Consider the following 18,956-nt stretch of genomic DNA (forward strand, 5'->3'; position numbering starts at 1 on the left):
CAGATTATGATACACGTTTATCATTTAGAGATGCAACTGGGAGTTTATCAGTACAAGTCTCCCACCATCCGCAACTGCCTGTATACTTGGCATACTGCTTGCTACTCTGATTCAGGCATGTGTATCTATGAAACATACCCCAAAACTGGATAAGAAAACAAGTTACTTACCTGTAACTACAGTTATCCAGTATTGGTATCTTTCATAGATTCACATGCACCCACCCTCCTCCCCGAAGAGTCAGTTCTCTGTTTTGGGATACTTATTTCCCACTTGTGCTAACGAAAATCTGAGGAGAACTGGCTCTGGAGTGTGCTGATAGCTGATTGATTGTACCAAAAGTTTGGTTCTTTTAGCATAATGATGTAGATAGGCTACTAGGATTTGGGCCTCAGTTCTTCTTCTTTATGGCCTACTACTGTTATTTACCTTTGGCACTGCTATTTTATGTACCGTGGGACTCCCGCCTTGGCGACGGGGAATTATTCAGGCATGTGAATCCAAGAAAGATACCAATACTGGATAACTGTAGTTACAGGTAAGTAACTTGTTTTCTTCTCGGTCTTCAGTGTAGCCGTCATGGTGCTGTGGAATTCGTGATGACAACCTCCCAGCACCATATATTCTTAATGGCATCACTGCACTTACAGTGCCCAGGAATGGACCTGGGTACTGTAGGGGTACAGGACTCGTGCACCTGTACCCACACCGCTGGCATAGGGCATCCAGCCAGAGGGGTGACTGAGGTATGCCAGGACAGTGTGTTGTGGGCATGGCACACAGGGATGCACACAGTTTTCGAGAAGGAACACAGGTCCTGGGCACCTGGTTGGCAGGAGCCCAGGGCACACTCCGTCAAAACACATCAGCAGTTCAGCCAAAAGTGGGGGCATACCAAAGCAAGAAAGAGAGCACCTTCTCACACCTGCCAACTTAGAGCGAACAAAGCAAAACGAAAGGGGATAATGGACGGAGTGTTGAACATTGCAAGCACTCACCCCCAACTGATCTGGGTTTAATCCATCATCATTCTTCAGCTCACTCCGCCCCCCCCCCAGTTCAGACATGGCCATTTTTACATCAGTCTGACCCTGTGCCTCATGGGAACAGTCCAGCCCGAACTGCCAAGCCATGTCTTCCCTGGACCGGAAACAAGCATCCTGGGACCGGTTTCAGCCAGGCTATATTGAATCCAGTGGCAAAGTGAGCAAGGGACACACGTCTGGGCATACCCTGCCAACTTAGAGCGAACAAAGCAAAACCAAAGGGGATGAGTGTTGACCATTGCAAGCATTCCCCCCCGAACCCGTCAACTGATCTGGGTTTAATCCATGTTCAAGTTCAAGTTCAGAAATTTGCATTGCACACTACTCACCCAGAGGGTCTCAAGGCGCTTGAGGGGGGGGGGGTAATTTATTTATCGAATATCCACGTTTTAAGTTGCTTTCTGAAGGAGAGGTGGTTCTGTGTAAGGCGGAGGTGGGTGGGGAGAGAATTCCAGGTTTTGGTCGCTAAGTAGGAGAAGGAACTTCCCCCCCATGGTGGATCTGTTGATGCGCGGAATAGCAGCGAGGGCCTGATTGGACGAACGAAGTTGGCGGGTGGGGAGTAAAAGGACAGGCGCGTGTTTAGGCATTCGGGTCCTAAGTCGTAGAGGGCTTTGTGTGCGTGGGTGAGGAGTCGGAACGTTATCCTCTTATTGACGTGGAGCCAGTGGAGGTCTTTCAGGTGACCGGAAATGTGAGCCTGGCGGGGGATGTCTAGTATGAGTCTGGCTGAGGCGCTTTGGATGCGTTGGAGTTTTTTCTGTAGTTTGGCTGTGGTTTCGGCGTAAAGGGTGTTGCCGTAATCCAGTCGGCTTGTGACTTGTGCGTGGGTGACCGTTTTTCTTGTTTCGGTGGGTATCCAGCGGAATATTTTTTTGAGCATGCGTAGGATGTTGAAGCATGATGAGGAAACGGCATTGACTTGCCTGGTCATCGAGAGGGAGGAGTCCAGGATGAAGCCCAGGTTACGTGCGTGGTCCGTTGGTTTGGGTGCGTTTCCCAAGGCCGGTGGCCACCATGAGTCGTCTCAAGCAGAGGGGGATGAGCCTAAGATAAGGACTTCCGTTTTGTCCGAGTTCAGTTTTAGACGGCTGTCCTTCATCCACTCGGCAACATCTTTCATTCCTTCGTGTAAGTTGGTTTTGGCGGTGTTTGGGTCTTTGGTGAGGGAGAGGATCAGCTGGGTGTCGTCTGCGTAGGAGATGATGTTAAGGTTGTGTTGGCGCGCGATGGATGCGAGGGGACTCATGTATACGTTGAAGAGGGTGGGACTGAGTGATGATCCTTGTGGTACGCCGCAGATGACTTCGGTGGCCTCTGATTTAAAAGGGGGGAGGCGGACTCGCTGTGTTCTTCCGGCGAGGAACGAGATGATCCAGTCCAATGCTTTTCCTTGTATTCCGACGTTGTTGAGGCGTTGTATGAGGGTGCTATGACAGACTGTGTCGAAGGCTGCGGAGAGGTCAAGTAGGATGAGGGCAACTGTTTCCCCGTTGTCCAGTAGTGTTCGAATGCCGTCTGTTGCTGCGATGAGGGCGGTCTCGGTGCTGTGTTTGGCTCGGAAGCCGGACTGTGAGGGGTCGAGGGATTTGTTGGATTCGAGGAAGGCGGCTAGCTGATTGTTGACGGCTTTCTCGATGAATTTGGCAGGGAATGGGAGGAGCGAGATGGGACGGTAGTTCTTAAGTTCAGTGGGGTCTGCTGTGGGTTTCTTCAGAAGGGCGCTGAGTTCGGCGTGTTTCCAGCTTTCAAGGAAGGTAGCGGAGTTGAGGGAGCAGTTGATGACGTCTCGGAGATGGGGAGCGATGATGGAGTTTGCTTTGTTAAAAATGAGGTGGGGGCATGGGTCGGTAGGCGATCCTGAGTGGATGGGGTTCATCAGGCGGATGGTGTCTTCAGTGGTGATTGGGTTCCAGGCGCAAAGTTTGTTAGAGGGGGGATTAGGTTCAGGGGCGGGTGGAGTGGACTGGTCTCCTGATTGGTTTTCAAAGCTGTTATGTATGTCGGCGATTTTGTTGTGGAAGAAAGAAGCTAGGGAGTCGCAGAGGTCTTGGGATGGGGTGATGTCGTTGGTGCCGGCGGTGGGGTTGGTAAATTCTTTGACTATGTTGAATAGTTCCTTGCTGTTGTGGGCGTTGTTGTCAAGTCGATCTTTGAATGCTGATTTCTTGGTGGATCGGATCAGTTGGTGGTGTTTGCGGGTGGCGTTCTTGAAAGTGGACAGGTTGTCATTGGTTGGGTTTTTTCTCCAGGCTTTCTCGAGGGTACAAGAGAACTTCTTGGATGTCTTAAGGTCATCGTTGAACCAGGGGGCTTTTTTGTTACTTTGCCTTATTTGATGGTTTTTCAAGGGTGCTAGTTCGTCGGCGCTTTGGGTGATCCATTGTGTCATCATTCTTTAGATGTCTCTGCCACCCCAGTGCAGACATGGCCCAGACATGGGTCCCGGCTCACTGTGCCACTGGAATCAAGCTAGCCTGGCTGAAGAGGTGCGACACCCCGAAACCTGTCCTAGGATGCTTGTTTCCGGTCCAGGGAGGACCTGGCTTCGCAGTTCGGGTTGACTGTTCCCATGAGACACAGGGTCAAGACTGATTTGCACATGCCCAGATCTAAACTGGGGGGGCATGGTGAGCAAAAGAACGATGGTTTTAACCCAGATCTCTTGACTGGGGGTGAATGTTATGATTTGTTCTGCATTCCGTCCATCAATTGTGTGTCTTTTACTTTAGTCAAGAGGCAACACCTGATGCCAGTGCTCACCCTTGTACTTCATTAGTTAAATACAACAGGGGCAACCCTATTACCTGAACCAGGGTCAAAGTAACACTGGAATCCAAACAAGGGTACAAGTATAACATTCAAATAATTAAACCATCTAAAAAGGAGACATATAAGAAAAAAAGGAGAAGAGAGAGAAGAAAAAACTGCCCAATATTATTTGGGCAAATGATACACATATATACACTATTTCAATGAAGTAGAACATTTTTGTTAATTATTATTAATAAAGTTTCTCCATCTGTTTTCCGGACGAGTTCTTGACCGGTATGCTGATGGGACCGGGTGAAGCCAAAAGGGGCAATTAGGTGAGCTCATCGCCTGTGATCTCCTATATCAGTCTGGTTGATTCATTTTTCACTAATTACATCTACTATTTTGGACTTGTGGAGAACAGTAATAACTTTTGAAGTCCTCTGAACTACTTTATCATCTTTGTTATAATTCAATGAGGCTTCTCAATACGGAACGGCTCAATTTGTATCCGTTCGGAGTTTTGACCCTTTTAAAAAAAAAAAAAAAAAAAAAACGTTTTCATTGCAGGGAACATAATGCACTTCACATATTTACAACTTTTCCTCTCCACAGGCGCCAGCGCGCTCCCCTCCCCTTATTCTTGGAATGTACACAGCCGATGAGCCCACAACCCGGATGTCGGGCGGCGTCAGTTAGTGGATCATCCTGCCTGCCCTCCTGCGCATATGGCTTTCCGTAGACTCGGAGTATCACATCCTGCTTTTAATATTTCCCCCGCTCCCTTCTAAAAGCCCTTACCCTCAACCCCTCCCTTTGACCCAACTCCCCTACCCTCCCCAACCTCCCCCCCCCCCATGCTCTTCCCTACGACTAAGCTCTATCGTGGTATACATGTGTGTGTGCTATCAGGAGTGGTAATGTCTTTTTAGGAATGTGCTCCTGGTAAGTGTTGGGGTTCTACTTCGCTCGACTCAGAGAGGCTGTCCTCCTCTTCCAGCATGCTATCTCGCAAGGCTTGCACTAGCAACTCCCATTCCATGGCCGCTTCCAGTGCTCTGTCCTCTGACCTGCGGCGGGCTAACTGGTATCTGAGCGTGCTTTCACTCGCTGCCCACTTAAGCAGCTCGTTGGTCCACCTTCTAAGCGTTGGGCAATGTTTTGATTTCCAGTTCCTAGTCAATTCTCTCTTAGCTAAGATCAGGCCCATATCTACAAATTTACTCGAGATCCTGTTTTTGGGTGTATGCGGGAACCAGTGTAACACGCCCACCGCCTTGGTGACTTGTAACTCCCTTTCGGTCACAGTGTTTAACGTCTCAATAACCTCACCTCCAATAGTCCTGCAGATGTGTGCAGTCCCAGAGCATATGTCCCAGGTCTGCTCCCACCTTGTTGCATCTGGGGCATGCCGCATCTTTCACTCCGAAATACTTCCCGATCTTCCTAGGTGTAAGATAATCTCTATGCAGTATGTAGAAATGTATTAACTGAAAACGAGCGTTTCTTGTGCTCTTCCTCGCCCTCCTCACTATCTGTGCCCATGTAGTATCCGGGATCTCGGTCTCCAGCTCGAGCTCCCAAGCCTCTTTCAGCGTGACCAGGGGTTGCAGCGTCTCGCGTATTATTCGTGAGTAGAGGCACGTCACCGCTTTATACGTGCTGGCCGCCATCATTGTGTATTGGCAAGCGATTGACGTCGGGGGCTCTTGGATCCCCTCCCCCAGTGTACCTGCATCGCTCGTGTTATAGCCGCATGCATTAAAAAATCCTCCCTCGGGAGGTCAAAGCGGTCTTGCAGCGTTTGGTAGGGGATCAGTTCACCGTTCTCATATAGGTCCCCCAGTATCTGCAGTCCCGCTTCCTCCCACCCCTGCAGCCTCACCAGTCGCCCCCGTGCGGAAGTGCCGTTACCATGCCCAGGGGTATCTCAGGCACGTACATGTGTCGCACCCCAGCCCGCTTCTGCGCTCGGTTCCAGCAGAGTCTGTACGTCTGCTCTTCCAGCGACAGGTCCCTGAGAGTCCGCTTCTGCTGCAAAGTTATGAATGCCAGCACATGTCGGGGGGTACCCCTCTCTCTCTCCTGCTCCGGCCCTCGGTACACTCGCGCCACCTCCTGCGTGAAAATCTGCAGTTGCGCTGCCAAATAATATAACTCCAAATCGGGGACCGCTAGTCCTCCCTCATCCTTCGGCCGGAGCAGCGTGGATAAAGCTATTCTACGCCTGCCTGTACCCCAGAGATAGGAAATCAGCAAGGACCTCAACTGCCGGAAGACCGATCTGGGTATCCAAATAGGCAACGTGCGGAAATAATAGAGGAGGCGCGGCAAGGCTATCATTTGACCAGGGATATCCGTCCCGTGACTGATAGCGGGAGAGTAGACCAGAAGGTCATATTACCCCGCAGCGCTTGTATGCAGCGGCCTATATTACGCTCTAGCAGGTCTGCAGCCTTGTGATATACGTGCACTCCCAGATATTTCAGGCAGTCTGGCGCCCAGGCAAGCCGCGGGCGGGTAGCGGGTCTCGGTTCTCCGTGACGTAGTAGAAACTGCTATGATTTGGACCAATTAACCCGCAGCCCAGATAGTCTGCCAAAGGACACCAGGAGTCTCTCCGCCCCCTCCAATGCCTCCTGCGCATTTTCTAGGTATAATAGGAGGTCGTCCGCATACAATGAAATAAGTTGTGGGTTTCCCCGGTAGGTCAAGCCCCTGTAAAAACGTCCCTTCCTGACTTCCGCCGCAAAAGGTTCGATCGCCAGTGCAAACAGGGGGGATAGTGAGCATCCCTGTCTAGTGCCTCGACGCACCGGGTACTGGTGCGACACTAGGGGGCCCACCCGCACACGGGCCACCGCTGAAGCATATAACACTCTTGTCCAGAATATATAACCGTCTCCAAGACCGAAGTGCTGCATAACCTTGTACAGGTAGTCCCATTCCAAACTGTCGAATGCTTTTTTTCTATGTCAATTGACAGTACCACAGGCGTTTGCGTATCAGGCCACGGTTCTCCCAGAAGGCGAACCAGTCGGCGTATGTTAACTGTTGTGTTTCGGGCGGGGATAAAGCCAGATTTGTCACTATGGACCAATTCCGTCATGTGCTGCAGTAACCTGGTCGCCGGTAGGGTGCTCAGAATTTTGTAGTCCACTGTCAGCATGGACAGCGGCCTGTAGGATGCCGGGTGTTTGCTCTCCCTGCCCTGTTTCAACAATGGAATCATGAGAGCTTCGCACATGGATTCAGGAAGCCTGCCCCGAGTTTTAGCTTTGTTGTACACCACCTGAAGCCACGGAGCCAATTGGTCTATGTATTTGCTATAAAATTCTATAGGGAGCCCATCCAGGCCTGGCGCCTTGTTACGGGCCATCTTCTTGACTGCGCTCCTAATCTCTCCCAGTTCTATATACCTGCCCAGGGCCTCCGCCTGCTCTTGTTCTAATCGCGGCAACTGAAGCCCCTCCAGAAAAGCAGTTATCTCAGTCTCCTGCCCTTCGAGCGTGCTCTCATAGTGTTTTGTAATACGAGCGGAAGCAGTCCAGTATCTCCGTCTGGGTGGGGCGTACAAGGCCATCTTCCCCGTCAATGGCTAAGATTGGGTGGCTTAGCCAGCCAGGCTAGTAGCGTCCCTGCCTTGTCCCCCTCGGCATGCGCCCTTGTCAAATAGGACTTCTGGTCAAAGCAGCGAAGCCGTTCCATTTCCACAGCCACCGCCTCCTTGGCAGCACTCACCGTCCCTTGTAACTCTGGATGATTAGGGCGCGCTTTCCCAGCATCACGCAAAGTTTTTTCCGCCTTCTCCAGGTCGTCTAACAAGGATCTGCACGCCCCAGTGTATTTCCCAATACAGTGGCCTCTAACCACTATCTTAAAGGCATCCCACTCCTTCGCTCTAGATGTCGCAGTGCCCTCGTTCTCCTCGAAGTAATAAGTTATCCTATCCCTCGGCGCTTCTCTAAACAATAAGTCATCCACCGTGTCCGGCCTCAATTGCCACGTCGAGACCCGCGATGTCTCGGCCATCCAATTAAGGGTTAGCAGTAAGGGATTATGATCAGAGGTCGTGCGGGCTAGGTATTCCGAGTTGGACACCGCTGGTAGCACCTCTGAGGAGCACAAGAATGTGTCCAAGCGGACATGGAGGTCATGCAACCCAGAGTAGAAGGAGTAATCCCTCGCCGCCGGGTGGTGTTCCCGCCAGGCGTCTTGTAGTTCCCAGCTCTCCTGCCATTCTAATCTGCGCTTTGCCAGACGGTGCATTGGAGACATCCCCAGAGGAGGATGAGATCTGTCCAACTCCACGTCTGTCACTGAGTTAAAGTCCCCTCCCATGACAATGGGGCCCGCTAAAAACCCTGCCAGTGAACCGGAAAGTTTGGTGAAGGACGCTTGGTCGGTGTTAGGCGCATACACACTGCACAGCGCTATGTCCCTACCTTTTAGTTTCCCTTCCACTGCCACAAACCTTCCAAGTAAACAGGCACATAATATCCGGGTCTGTTATGTGCCTGTTTACTTGAAAAGGGGTCCCCGCCCGTATCCAGATCAGCGCCCCCCTGGCAAATGCAGAATATCTGGTATTAAACAGTTGCCCCCTCCACCTCCTTTGCAGCGCTATGTCCTCCTGGTTCGTCAGATGCGTTTCCTGCAGCAGCGCTATCTGCACTCCTCTTCGAACTAAATATGCATGTATTTTGTGCCTCCGTGCCATCGTGTGCAGACCCCTCACGTTCCAGGTTACACATTTTACATTTCCAGTATTAGCCATAGTCCCGGTAAAATCCAGTAAATGTGCGCGGCCCGGCACACAGGGTCACACTCATCCCTCCCAACCCCAACGCAGCAGAACCCCCCCTCCCCGACCACCCCGCTTCAAGCTCCCCCAACTACTCTCAGCTCCCTCCCCCCCAGAACAGGACCCAGCTTCGCGAGCGCAGCTCCCATCCAAACCTAGTGAGGACTTTCTGTCCTCCCCCAATGACCCAACTATACCGTAGTCTACACGACGGTGGCCTTAGGGGCCCGAAAGGTGTATCTCGGTTCCGAAGGTGGTCAACCTAGTCCCCCCCCCCCCTTCTCCCCCCATTCCGTAAATCTCTCCATTCAAGTCCGAAGCTCCATCCTGCTTTACAAGGTTCGTCGCCATCTGCCAGCCACGGTCCTCTCCAGGCACCGTACCAATCCAGCATGGGGCATCTCCAGTATCATTCGTCCATTAGTCCTCCCGACGTCTGTGGTGTGGCTTCTGGGCCCTTAACACTATTTAAGTCTGATAGTTCCGCTTCCGAGCCAGTAACCAGGCCCTCTACTTCCGAACTCTCACACGATCTAGTCCTCACAGTTCCCGACAGGTCTATTACTGCTTGTAACGCGGCTTTCCTCTCGCCTTCAGTTTGCGATTCCATCGGTTTTTGAGATCTTTGTCGGCGCTTCCGGATCCTTTGCGATTTCCGAGTCGGCTGCCGGGTTCGCTCTTCTTCCGCCCTGTATTTCGCTCCATCTGTACCAGCCTTGTACGTGTCCCACCACGCCCAGGCGTCCGCCGAGTTATGAAAGAAGACCGTCTTGTCGTCCACCACCACTCTGAGTTTGGCCGGGAACAGAAGTGAATACGTTATTCCTTCCGCCCGGAGTTCTTTTTTGAGCGACAAGAAAGAGGCACGCAGCTTCTGGGTCTCATATGTATAGTCAGGGAAGAGCGTTACTTTACTATTATCCACCTGGAAAGGGCCCACGTCCCTTGCCCTCTGTAGCAGCCAGTCCCGGTCCTTGTAGTGCAGCAGTCTTATCACCACTGGACGGGGCTGTTGACCCGGTCTAGGGGGTCGGGCCGGGAACCTGTGCGCTCGTTCTAGCGTAAAGAAGGGTGATAGACCTTCCGGCGCCACCTCCGTCTTCAGCCATTGTTCAAGGTACCCTACCATATCGTCCCCTTCCTTCTGTTCCGGAAGGCCCACCAAGCGCACGTTGTTGCGCCTGCCACGATTTTCTGCATCCTCCGCTCTCCTCTCCAAGGCCTGTATGCGATCGAGCGCGTCCACCAGCCGCCCTTCCATAGATTTGTGCTCGGGCAGTATCTCTTCGAGGGTGTGTTCTGCATTTTTGACTCTATCTTTCAGTTTATCATGGTCGACCCGCAACAGCCCCAGTCCCATTGCCACCTGGGCGATATCCTGCTGCAGCGCTTCCTTCGTGGCTTGGATAGCTTCTAAGATACAAGTTTGTAATTGCTGCAGGTCCGCCGGGGCCTGTGGTGGTCCGTCCGACGCACCCGAGCCCGCAGCCTCCTCTACTCTTCCCTTAGGCTTTCCCATTTGATCTACTGGGAAGAGTGGGGGGGGGACTTCCTCCCCCTCGTCGTCTAGATAGGGGGGGCAAGCGGGTCCGCACCCCTGGTGTTTTGGGCGGCTAGCACTGGGCCTCCAGGCACTTTCAATGTCCACTTGGTCGCGATTCTCCAGTGTCCAGTATCGACGGCTAGCTCCACTATCTGCTCAGTTTGGCTGCGTAGGCCGTTGTCCCGCCGCCAACAGGATCGAGCCAGCTCTGTCCCTAGGCCGCTCAGCCCTTTCGTAGTTAGTTATACCCAGTTCACCAGTGCCACCTCCATTAACTCCTGCCGGTGAGCAGTCTTTCCGGATTTGCACGATCTTTCGAGCTGTGTTCGTTCTCCCCAAGGCTTCCCCAGCGATCAGGCCCTCACTCAGGCTCTTCCCCAGTGCGTCGTCACGAGGTAGAGTTTCCTGCTCCTCCGCCGTACGGTCGCGATTCGATCTCAGGATGCCTCCGGATGCTTGCCAATTGCTCCTCCGGACCGTATTGCTATCGCCGCCCTGCTCCACTACCAAGCGCCGAGCTCCCCTCGGCTGCCGGGTGCCAGGACGCCGCCATCTTGATCTCTTCGCCCTTTGTTCGTATGAGATCCGGTCTACCTCAACTACAGGACCGATGAACTCCCCTGGTCACAGTATGAAGGAAGGCCCAGGCGAGCTCAGGCAACTTCACCTCTGTCCCAGGTCGTCCCTAAGGGGGCGCCGTGTCAACTCGGTCAACTTTGTTCTCGATCCCGAGCTCCGGCCGCCATCTTGCCTCAGCGCGCGCTCGGCCCTTCTTTGTTCCTCTCTCGAGACGATAAGCGCTGGGGACACCTTAAGTCCTTCGCTTGGGGGTCCATTGCCGTTCAGGTGTTCTTCACTGATCGAATGATGCTCTTTACGATGGATTTTGTGTGGTTTTTCAGGATAAAAGCGGGGAGCGGGAGCTCACGCTGCCTGTCTGCTCGGCATCCAAGCCACGCCTCCGGAGCTTTGGCTCTTCATGTGATTTCTCATCTGTATTAGTTCCTGGATAAATCATTTAATGTTTTATTGAAAATTGCTTGGAAGCTCCTAAGTTTGTCTTGTCCTGATGAAGACCTTCTGAGTTCATTTTTGAAACACCATTGACGCTTTAATGTGGCCCTAAATGAAGAGGGTGCATTCTTCTGCTGTGTTCTGTTTCTGTTTTTTCTGACCCACCTCCACCTTCAATATTGTCCCTCAGCCACTTTGTTTGATTATGCAATATATTTTTTGTACTGTTTGTGTAAGCCTATGAGTGCCACCCTTGTACTTTGACATCTGGCTCTAGTGCTGAGTTGCAGCCCCTACTTCAAGCTTGGGGCAGCATCCAATGAGAGTGTGCAGCACGTTTGTGCACTGGTGGGCACAGTAGAGCCTCACCTGTGTGCTCTGTTCAGGACCTGCAAGCAGCACATGATGGTCACAAATATCCATCTCCTGGGGCTCTCGTGGCTTCCACCTGTGCCGCTCTCTGAACATTTGCACCAAAACATGCCCATTAGATGTAGCAATGCCACATTTCAGTACCTTGCAAAACGTAGTCCCCTATCCTGCTTCCTCAGTATTATCCTACAATTCGGTTTCCTGAGGACAAAAACATGGCCATCAAATCTTGCCTGGTGGAGTGAACTGAGCTAGAGAGTAGCTGAAGGACTCAGACAATGAGAAAAAAAGTCCACAGAAAGCAGATTGACTGGAACATGTGTCTGAACCAGTTGCCAATTCAGTTTCAGGCATGAATTAAATATTCACCCTTTTTATCCTTAGGAGATGACCTGCTGCAGTCTTCGAGGACATTATTTAGCTCTCCAGTATCAGTCCCATTACTGTAGCCTTCCTGGACGATATGAATGTGTTCACAGCAGCTATTGAAAATGGCTAGTTACAACAGAGTGCATTTGACTTCAGATAAACATTTCTTGGTGACTGCAGTGGTATGGTCTACAGTGAAACCAGCAGCATCAACAGAGATGTCCTAGTTTGTGGAAGAGGTGTGGCGCAGCGGCTAGGGCGACTGACGTTGTATGCCGGGGATTACGGTTCGATCCCTGGCTCCGGCGGCAGGGGTCTGCCCAGCACCATGTGACTCTGGGCAATAGCCTTGACACCTTTGGGTAATTGTTCGCGCTTTACAAATACTGGACATTTAGTTTGTCACTATTATTGTGGGTGAGCAGTGCTAACCCAGAAATTCTGACTACCAATGAATTTACCACTGAATCCTAAATCAGCAGGTTTGTAGACTTTGTGGGGTTCTGTTGTAGAATGTAAGCTTGCATCCACCACTCAGTCTGCTATAGTGGTGGTAGTTGAATCAAGAGTTCATGTTCTCTGTGTGTGTGTGTCATATTTCCAGCCATCGTTGTAGGTATTTTCACTGCTTCCCACTTTTTCCGGGCTCTTTTCAAAGGGTCTTATATGTATAGTTTTAAATTTTACTAAATTTGCTTTGTGTTCCACCCTTTGCAGGTTGTGCGGAGTTGTGAAAAACAGCATGAATCGATCGGATGGTTCCTCAGCTGAACGATGTATTCTGGCCTATCTGTACGACCTGTATACCTCATACACTCACCAGAAGAGTAAATTTGGCGAGCTCTTCAGGTGAGTGTCCTTTCTATCAGTACTTTAAATCATGGTAAATGAAGGCTGTAGCCAGAAACTGCAGACAGAAGATGTCTTCTTGGGATACAGTTCTAGAATAACAATGATTGAGTAGAGCATTATTGTTCAAATGAGATGGATTGGCTCCTGTATCAGAAGGGGTGACGGGTCTGGTGAAAGGGAACTGGACACATGTAGGAAGCTGGCTCTGTATGTGCTATACCAAAGTGAGGTATAGTGTGCGCAGACTCCAGTGGAACCACAAAGGTAGGCAGAGGTAAAGTTGGATGCACCTCACTCTCTTTTTGTGGTAGTGTGGGCGAGCAGTAAGGCAGTATCGGAGAACAGTGTTAAGCATTTGTTGTACAAACTCAGCAAATGAATTCACACACTCAGACTGAACTTCAGACCAATTGTTTTTGTGTCAAAAATATTGTTTTAGGAATTTTATTTCCTCGAACCAAGCAAGCCTGTCACATGTAAGTGATAAGTACTTTGTAGTTAATATACAGATTGTAACACAGTTTGGATTGCAAATGTACCTTTATTTGATTACAGTAGTGTTACTGATTATGCAATGCTTTTCAGAATACAGTACAAATACTTTGAATGGGATTTTCAGTAAGATTACAGGTAAGTTACTTTTGGATTACTTTTCTTACTCATAGTAATATACCTGGATACTACTCCGGGACATTTCCTGTAAACAGGTAAGTAAAATCGTTTTTGTTAAACAGTACAATTTTTGTTTTTAAAACAATTTGTATTACTTTTCATTGGAACAAACATACACGCTGACAATCAATACGACAATAGTTCTGTGAAGATGTGGATATACAGTTGCATATAATCGGAGTCTAGTAGTACATTATCATGCTTGGTATTTTACTGTGTAGTTCACTTGCAGGTGATAATTTAACATTTCAGTCCCACTCCCCCTCTTCTTCCTCGTCAGAGCTGTCTTCATCATCCTCTGGCAGCGGGTCGCATAATTCCCCTCTATATACATTCCAGCACGCCCAAACTTTGTTCCACTTACGAGGGAAAGCCCTATTTACGTACACCGCCCGCTCTGTGAACATTAACGAGTCCATGTTCCTGCTCCATTGCGCCAATGTGGGTAGTTCAGGGGGCGCCCCATTTCTGTGCTATATCTCGCTTCGCCACCATGATGGCCAATGTGCCCCATATTTGACCATACCTGGACAAGTCATTTGGATCCCAAATACTCAAAATACATTTACGTGGCTCTGGTAGCAGTGGCACCTTTAATGTTTGTGAGACAGTGCACATCACTTGGCGCCAGTAGTCAGTCACGAGTGGGCAGTCCCAGAGGGTGTGGAATAAAGTACCTTCTTCACCACAGCCCCGAAGACAATAGGGGTGCGGAGCTCTTTGTAGCTTGTGCAGTGTAGTATATCCTATGTAAAAAAAATTATTGCACTAGCCTGAACTTAGCCGAAATGCCCACTTCCTTTGGGGACGCCATTGCCTCGTTCCATTCTGTGTCATCCATATCGCCTATGTCCTCCACCCACCTCCCGCGCAATTTCAGTGTAGGGTCTGATAGGTTATTTATTCGTTTTTTATAGGTAAGGGAAGTGGCGCTATGTTGCATGTAGTCAGTGAGTAGTCTATCTTCTAGCGGCGAGGATTCCGGGACTTCAGTGTCTGCTGGTATTGCCTGTAGTAATGCGTGCCTGATCTGTACATATCTGTAAGTTTCGTTTGGCCCCAGATCGTGTTGTTGCTGGAGTAGGGTGAACGGGATAACCGTCCCCTTGTCCCATAGATCTCCCACCGTGGACAGTACAATGTTGTCCCATTGTATAAATCCTTTGCTCCTTCTCAGTTGCCCCAATGCCTTTGTGTCCCAGAGTGGGGTGAGCTTAGTGATTGTTCCCTTCCAACCCAACTTTGCCTGTGCTGTGTGCCATATCATGGCTGTATGTTCCGTGGGTCCTATCAATTTCGCTGCTTGGCCTCTGTTGTAGAGCACAGAGAGCATACTATCCGTGCCTAGTTGAGTCCTGTCAGCCCTGTAAGCGGGGTCATCCCGAGGCGCATGAATCCACTGGTTGATGTTCTTGAGTTGAGAAGCCCAGTAGTACAGTTGCAGGTTCGGCAATGCAATTCCCCCCTCGTACCAACTTCTGTTTAGTTTGGCATGGGCAATGCGCGCCGGTCGGTTACTCCATAACAGGTTGGACACTAATGCTGTCGCCTGCCGAAAGTCCCTCGGTGGGACCGGGTAGGGTGAGGTTTCCAGGGCATAAAGGAACCTCAGGAGAGCCATCATTTTGTAGAGCGCTGCTCTTCCCCGGAGCGTCAGTGGCAACAGCGCCCAATGCCGCACATCAGTTCGCAACCAGTCCAGGAGTGGTTTCAATTTTTTTTCCAGGAAGTCTGTCTGATTGTCGGTGATATAGATACCAAGGTACTTAAAGGAGGCTGTGGCCAACATAAGCGGGCAGTCTAAAGCAAGCTGGGGCGCTGCCTCCTTCAGAACGTATAATACGTACTTCGACCAATTCAAGGTGTATCCCGACGTCTTCCCATAGGCATCACACAGTGCAAGGAGCGCTGGTACACTTCTCTCCGGATCTGTCAAATACACCAACATATCGTCAGGGTAAAGCAACACACGATCCTCCCATCCCTCTTTCCAGCGAATTCCCTTCAATAAAGGTGTATTTCTAATTAGTGTCGCCATCGGTTCTAGGACTAGGGCAAATAGGAAGGGTGAGGGGGACAGCCCTGCCTGGTCCCTCTCGGCAGCTGGATTGCATGTGAGATGTGCCTGTTGGCGGCTATGTGAGCAACTGGGTTAGCGTATAGAAGACGTATCCAGGCTATGAACTTTGGGCCAAATTTCATGTGGGACAGGACTGCAAAGAGGGGCCCCCATTCCACCATGGCAAACGCCATTCTGGCATCTAAGGAAAGGATCACAGCTGGTTCTATTAATGACGGAGATCGTGCTAGTACTCCATGCACACGTCTGAGATTGAAAGCGGTGATCCGGGTGTAGCAGCAGTGGGAGATGGGTCATCAATCTAGTGGCTAAAAGCTTCGCAAGGATTTTTGCTTCTGCATTGAGGAGAGAGATTGGGCGGTATGACGCGCAATCTGACGGTGGCTTGCCAGGTTTCAGAATCGCCACTATCGTGGCTGTTCGCTGATCTAGCGGGAGTTCCGCTTTCGCTAGACACTCTGTGTACATAGCCAGGAGTGGCGGTCTAAGTATATCTGACATGAGTTTGTACCACTCTATGGGGATTCCGTTGGGGCCTAGGGCTTTACCAGATTGTATCACCTGTATAGCCAATTGTATTTCATCGATAGTAAGGTCAGCTTCCAGATCTTGGACCGCCTCCTGTGGAATTGTCCGGGTCACGATGTGACTAAGGGCTTCCGAGGCTGCGCTTTCTGCGATTTCTTGGTCAGGGGTGTACACTCTCTCAAAGTGATCCGCCAGTGTGTTCACTGTCTCTTCGGGGTGCGTCTGAATTTGTCCCACACTAGAGTACAATTGTTGTATACTTCTATTGCTCCCCCCCTTCTTATCCAACCAGGCTAACATCTTCCCCGCTTTATCTCCCACATCGTAAATGTTGTGGGTTGTAGTCGAGATATTATCAAGTACTTGCAGTCTGAGATGTTCCCTATACCGCTGCTGATGTAGCTGTAAAGTATGAGCAGAGGCTGCAGCGGGATCCGTCAAATGGGCTACGTTGGCTGTGTGTAAAGACAGTTCCAATTCGGAGAGTTCTTGTCGTCGTGCCCTTTTGTGCCCCGCGATGGAGGCCATTGCGTGTCCTCGAAGGACCGTCTTGTATGCTTCCCAAAGTATCGAGGAAGAGGTCACTGACATTGCATTTTCATTGAAGTATAATGTAGTCGCTTTCTTAAGATCCTTCTTAATTTTGGGGATCCTTAGAAAGTTAGGGTAAATGGGGTATATTCTCCTACGAGTTCTCTCTTGGCTGGTGAAAGTCAATACAATTGGAGAATGGTCGGATATTCCCCTGGGCAGTATATCTATGGTGTCTACATCGTGTATTCCATTTCCAAGCATTAGGAAATAATCTATTCGGGACAAACTATTGTGCGCTGTGGAGTGGTAGGTGTACTGTTTCATGTTGGGGTGCTTGTGTCGCCAGATGTCCGCCAGGCCTATTGCCTCTAGGAAACCCTGAAAATTGGAAGGACCGGACGTGTGTGCTTGGACTGGGAAGGTATCTAATATTGGGTCTACCGCAGAGTTGAAGTCTCCCCCAATAATGGTGTCCCCCGCCGGGAGGTTCATTAGAAACTCACCCAATGCCGGTAGGGCTACTGCTTGAAGTGCTGGTGGTATATAGACTGACACCACGTTTAATAGCCGGCCCTCCCACTGTCCATTGACCGCTGCAAAGCATCCCTAATCGTCTATTCTGTGTTGCAAGAGAATGAACGGGGAGGTCTTCTTCAACAGTATACCTGTCCCCCTGGAGCCAGAGGTAAATTCTGAGTGTGCTACCATTTTATAGCCTCGTCGGTCCAGTGCCTGGCATGCCCTCCCCGTGAGATGTGTCTCCTGTAATAAGACCAATGTCGGGCCCTGTCGCTTGAGAGCCTGCAGTACCAACCCCCTCTTGATTTTGTCTCCCAACCCTCGTACGTTCCAGGTCACCATCCTTCGGGGTGGTACCGTGGTCTGTTGCATTAAGCCACTATGGGCGTCTGAGTGTGAGTGTTGTGTCATTATGTGGTAGTGTGAATGTGTCCATCCGTGTCATCACCTGCAGTGTACTGCCTCCGCTGCCTTTTTGAGTGGTGCGCATGTGGCTCTCGTCGCATCTTGTCATCACGTGTAAAACTTGAACATTAACAATTGAATTCCCCTTCCCCACTCACCTCCCTGCCTCCCTGCTCCACGGACATAAAACCACCCGCCTCCCCAACCTAGCAGAGTGCTTATCCCTGTCCTAACCCAGTGTACTTGCTTGCGGGGGTAAGGAGTCTCATGGGGTCAGCGGCCCCATCTGCCCTCCATAGCTTCTCCCTGTTCAGAGTCCGAGGGCAGCACGCCCAGCACGATAAATGACCATTGTCCTGTCCACGGCAGCCAGGCCCTCAGGAGTCGGGCTGTTGCTCGTCTTCTCCCAGTCCTACCTCCGTCGGGTTTTCCAGATTAGTTCTTTCCGATATATGTGACTCCGTGAGGATCTCATTTTGCTGGTTCCGCTGATCTCTGCCAGTGCGACGAGGTGCTCCCACCTGTCGCCAACCTTCCAGCCAACCTTCCAGCCAATCTTGCGCTGCTTCCGGCGTATCAAAGAACCACGTTTTGTGATTATCAACTACTCTGTCTCGCCGTGAACAACATTGAATAAGGCATCTCCTTTGCTCGTAGGGCTTTCTTTACCTCTGTGAAAGTTTTCCGACGAAGGGCTACTTCGGCTGTGTAATCTGGGAAGAAGGCAATCGTCGAGTTTTGTATCTTAATGGGTGGCGAAGTTCGTGCTCCTTGGAGTATGGCGTCTCTGTCCCTAAAATTGAACAGTCTGGCCAACACCGGCCTTGTCGCAGCACCTGGCTTTGGTGCACCGCCGGGCACCCTGTGCGCCCTCTCCACTGAGAAAAAATGTGACAGTCCTTTGGGCTGCAGCTTGGTCTTGATCAGCTCCTCAACATATAGGTCCATTGCTCGTTTGCCGTCTGATTCTGGCACTCCTGGAATTCGCACGTTGTTCCGTCTCAAGCGTCCTTCCTGATCGTCCAGCTTCCCTTGGAGCTGTTTGACTGCTACCGTACGTTCCATAGCCAGCTGCAATTCCGAGGTGTTATCTACCAGGGACTTCGTGACCACCTCCACTTGTGCCACTCGCTCCGTCATTTTGTGAAAGTCTGCACGTAATAAGCTAACATCTGTGGATATGGATCCCACCGTCGTCTGCACGTTAGACAGTGATTTCATTATGTCCTCTAACGTGACCTTTTTGGCTCCGTCACTTTCCGGGCCTTTTCCTGTGGAAGTGCGTCCTTCTGTCTGTGGTGCGTTATTCTTATCATAGGCGTACTTGTCTAGTTTCGCCTGTTTCGCTTTGTTCCTCGGCCCCATGCCCGCCATGGCTTCCACTGTTTCTGCGTCTTAAGGCATGGTCAATTCTCCCCCAGTCTGTGGCTTATTTGAGGTATCTTGAGTCCCAATATGTTGCGG

The 18,956-nt window shown here is 50.6% G+C and overlaps 1 protein-coding gene across 7 annotated transcripts in view; it reads left to right on the plus strand.

Moving 5' to 3' along the window:
* Window positions 1–18,956, plus strand: part of MED12 (mediator complex subunit 12) — an 820,436-nt gene that overhangs the window by 329,003 nt on the left and 472,477 nt on the right. For all 7 annotated transcript variants that reach the window (XM_086918278.1, XM_086918283.1, XM_086918279.1 and 4 more), the window contains exon 20: window positions 12,620–12,751. In XM_086918278.1, the coding sequence (XP_086774404.1) occupies window positions 12,620–12,751 (132 nt within the window). The remainder of the gene's footprint in view (window positions 1–12,619; window positions 12,752–18,956) is intronic.

This window comes from Lissotriton vulgaris, chromosome 4_1, assembly GCF_964263255.1.
Source record: "Lissotriton vulgaris chromosome 4_1, aLisVul1.2, whole genome shotgun sequence".
NCBI lineage: Eukaryota > Metazoa > Chordata > Amphibia > Caudata > Salamandridae > Lissotriton > Lissotriton vulgaris.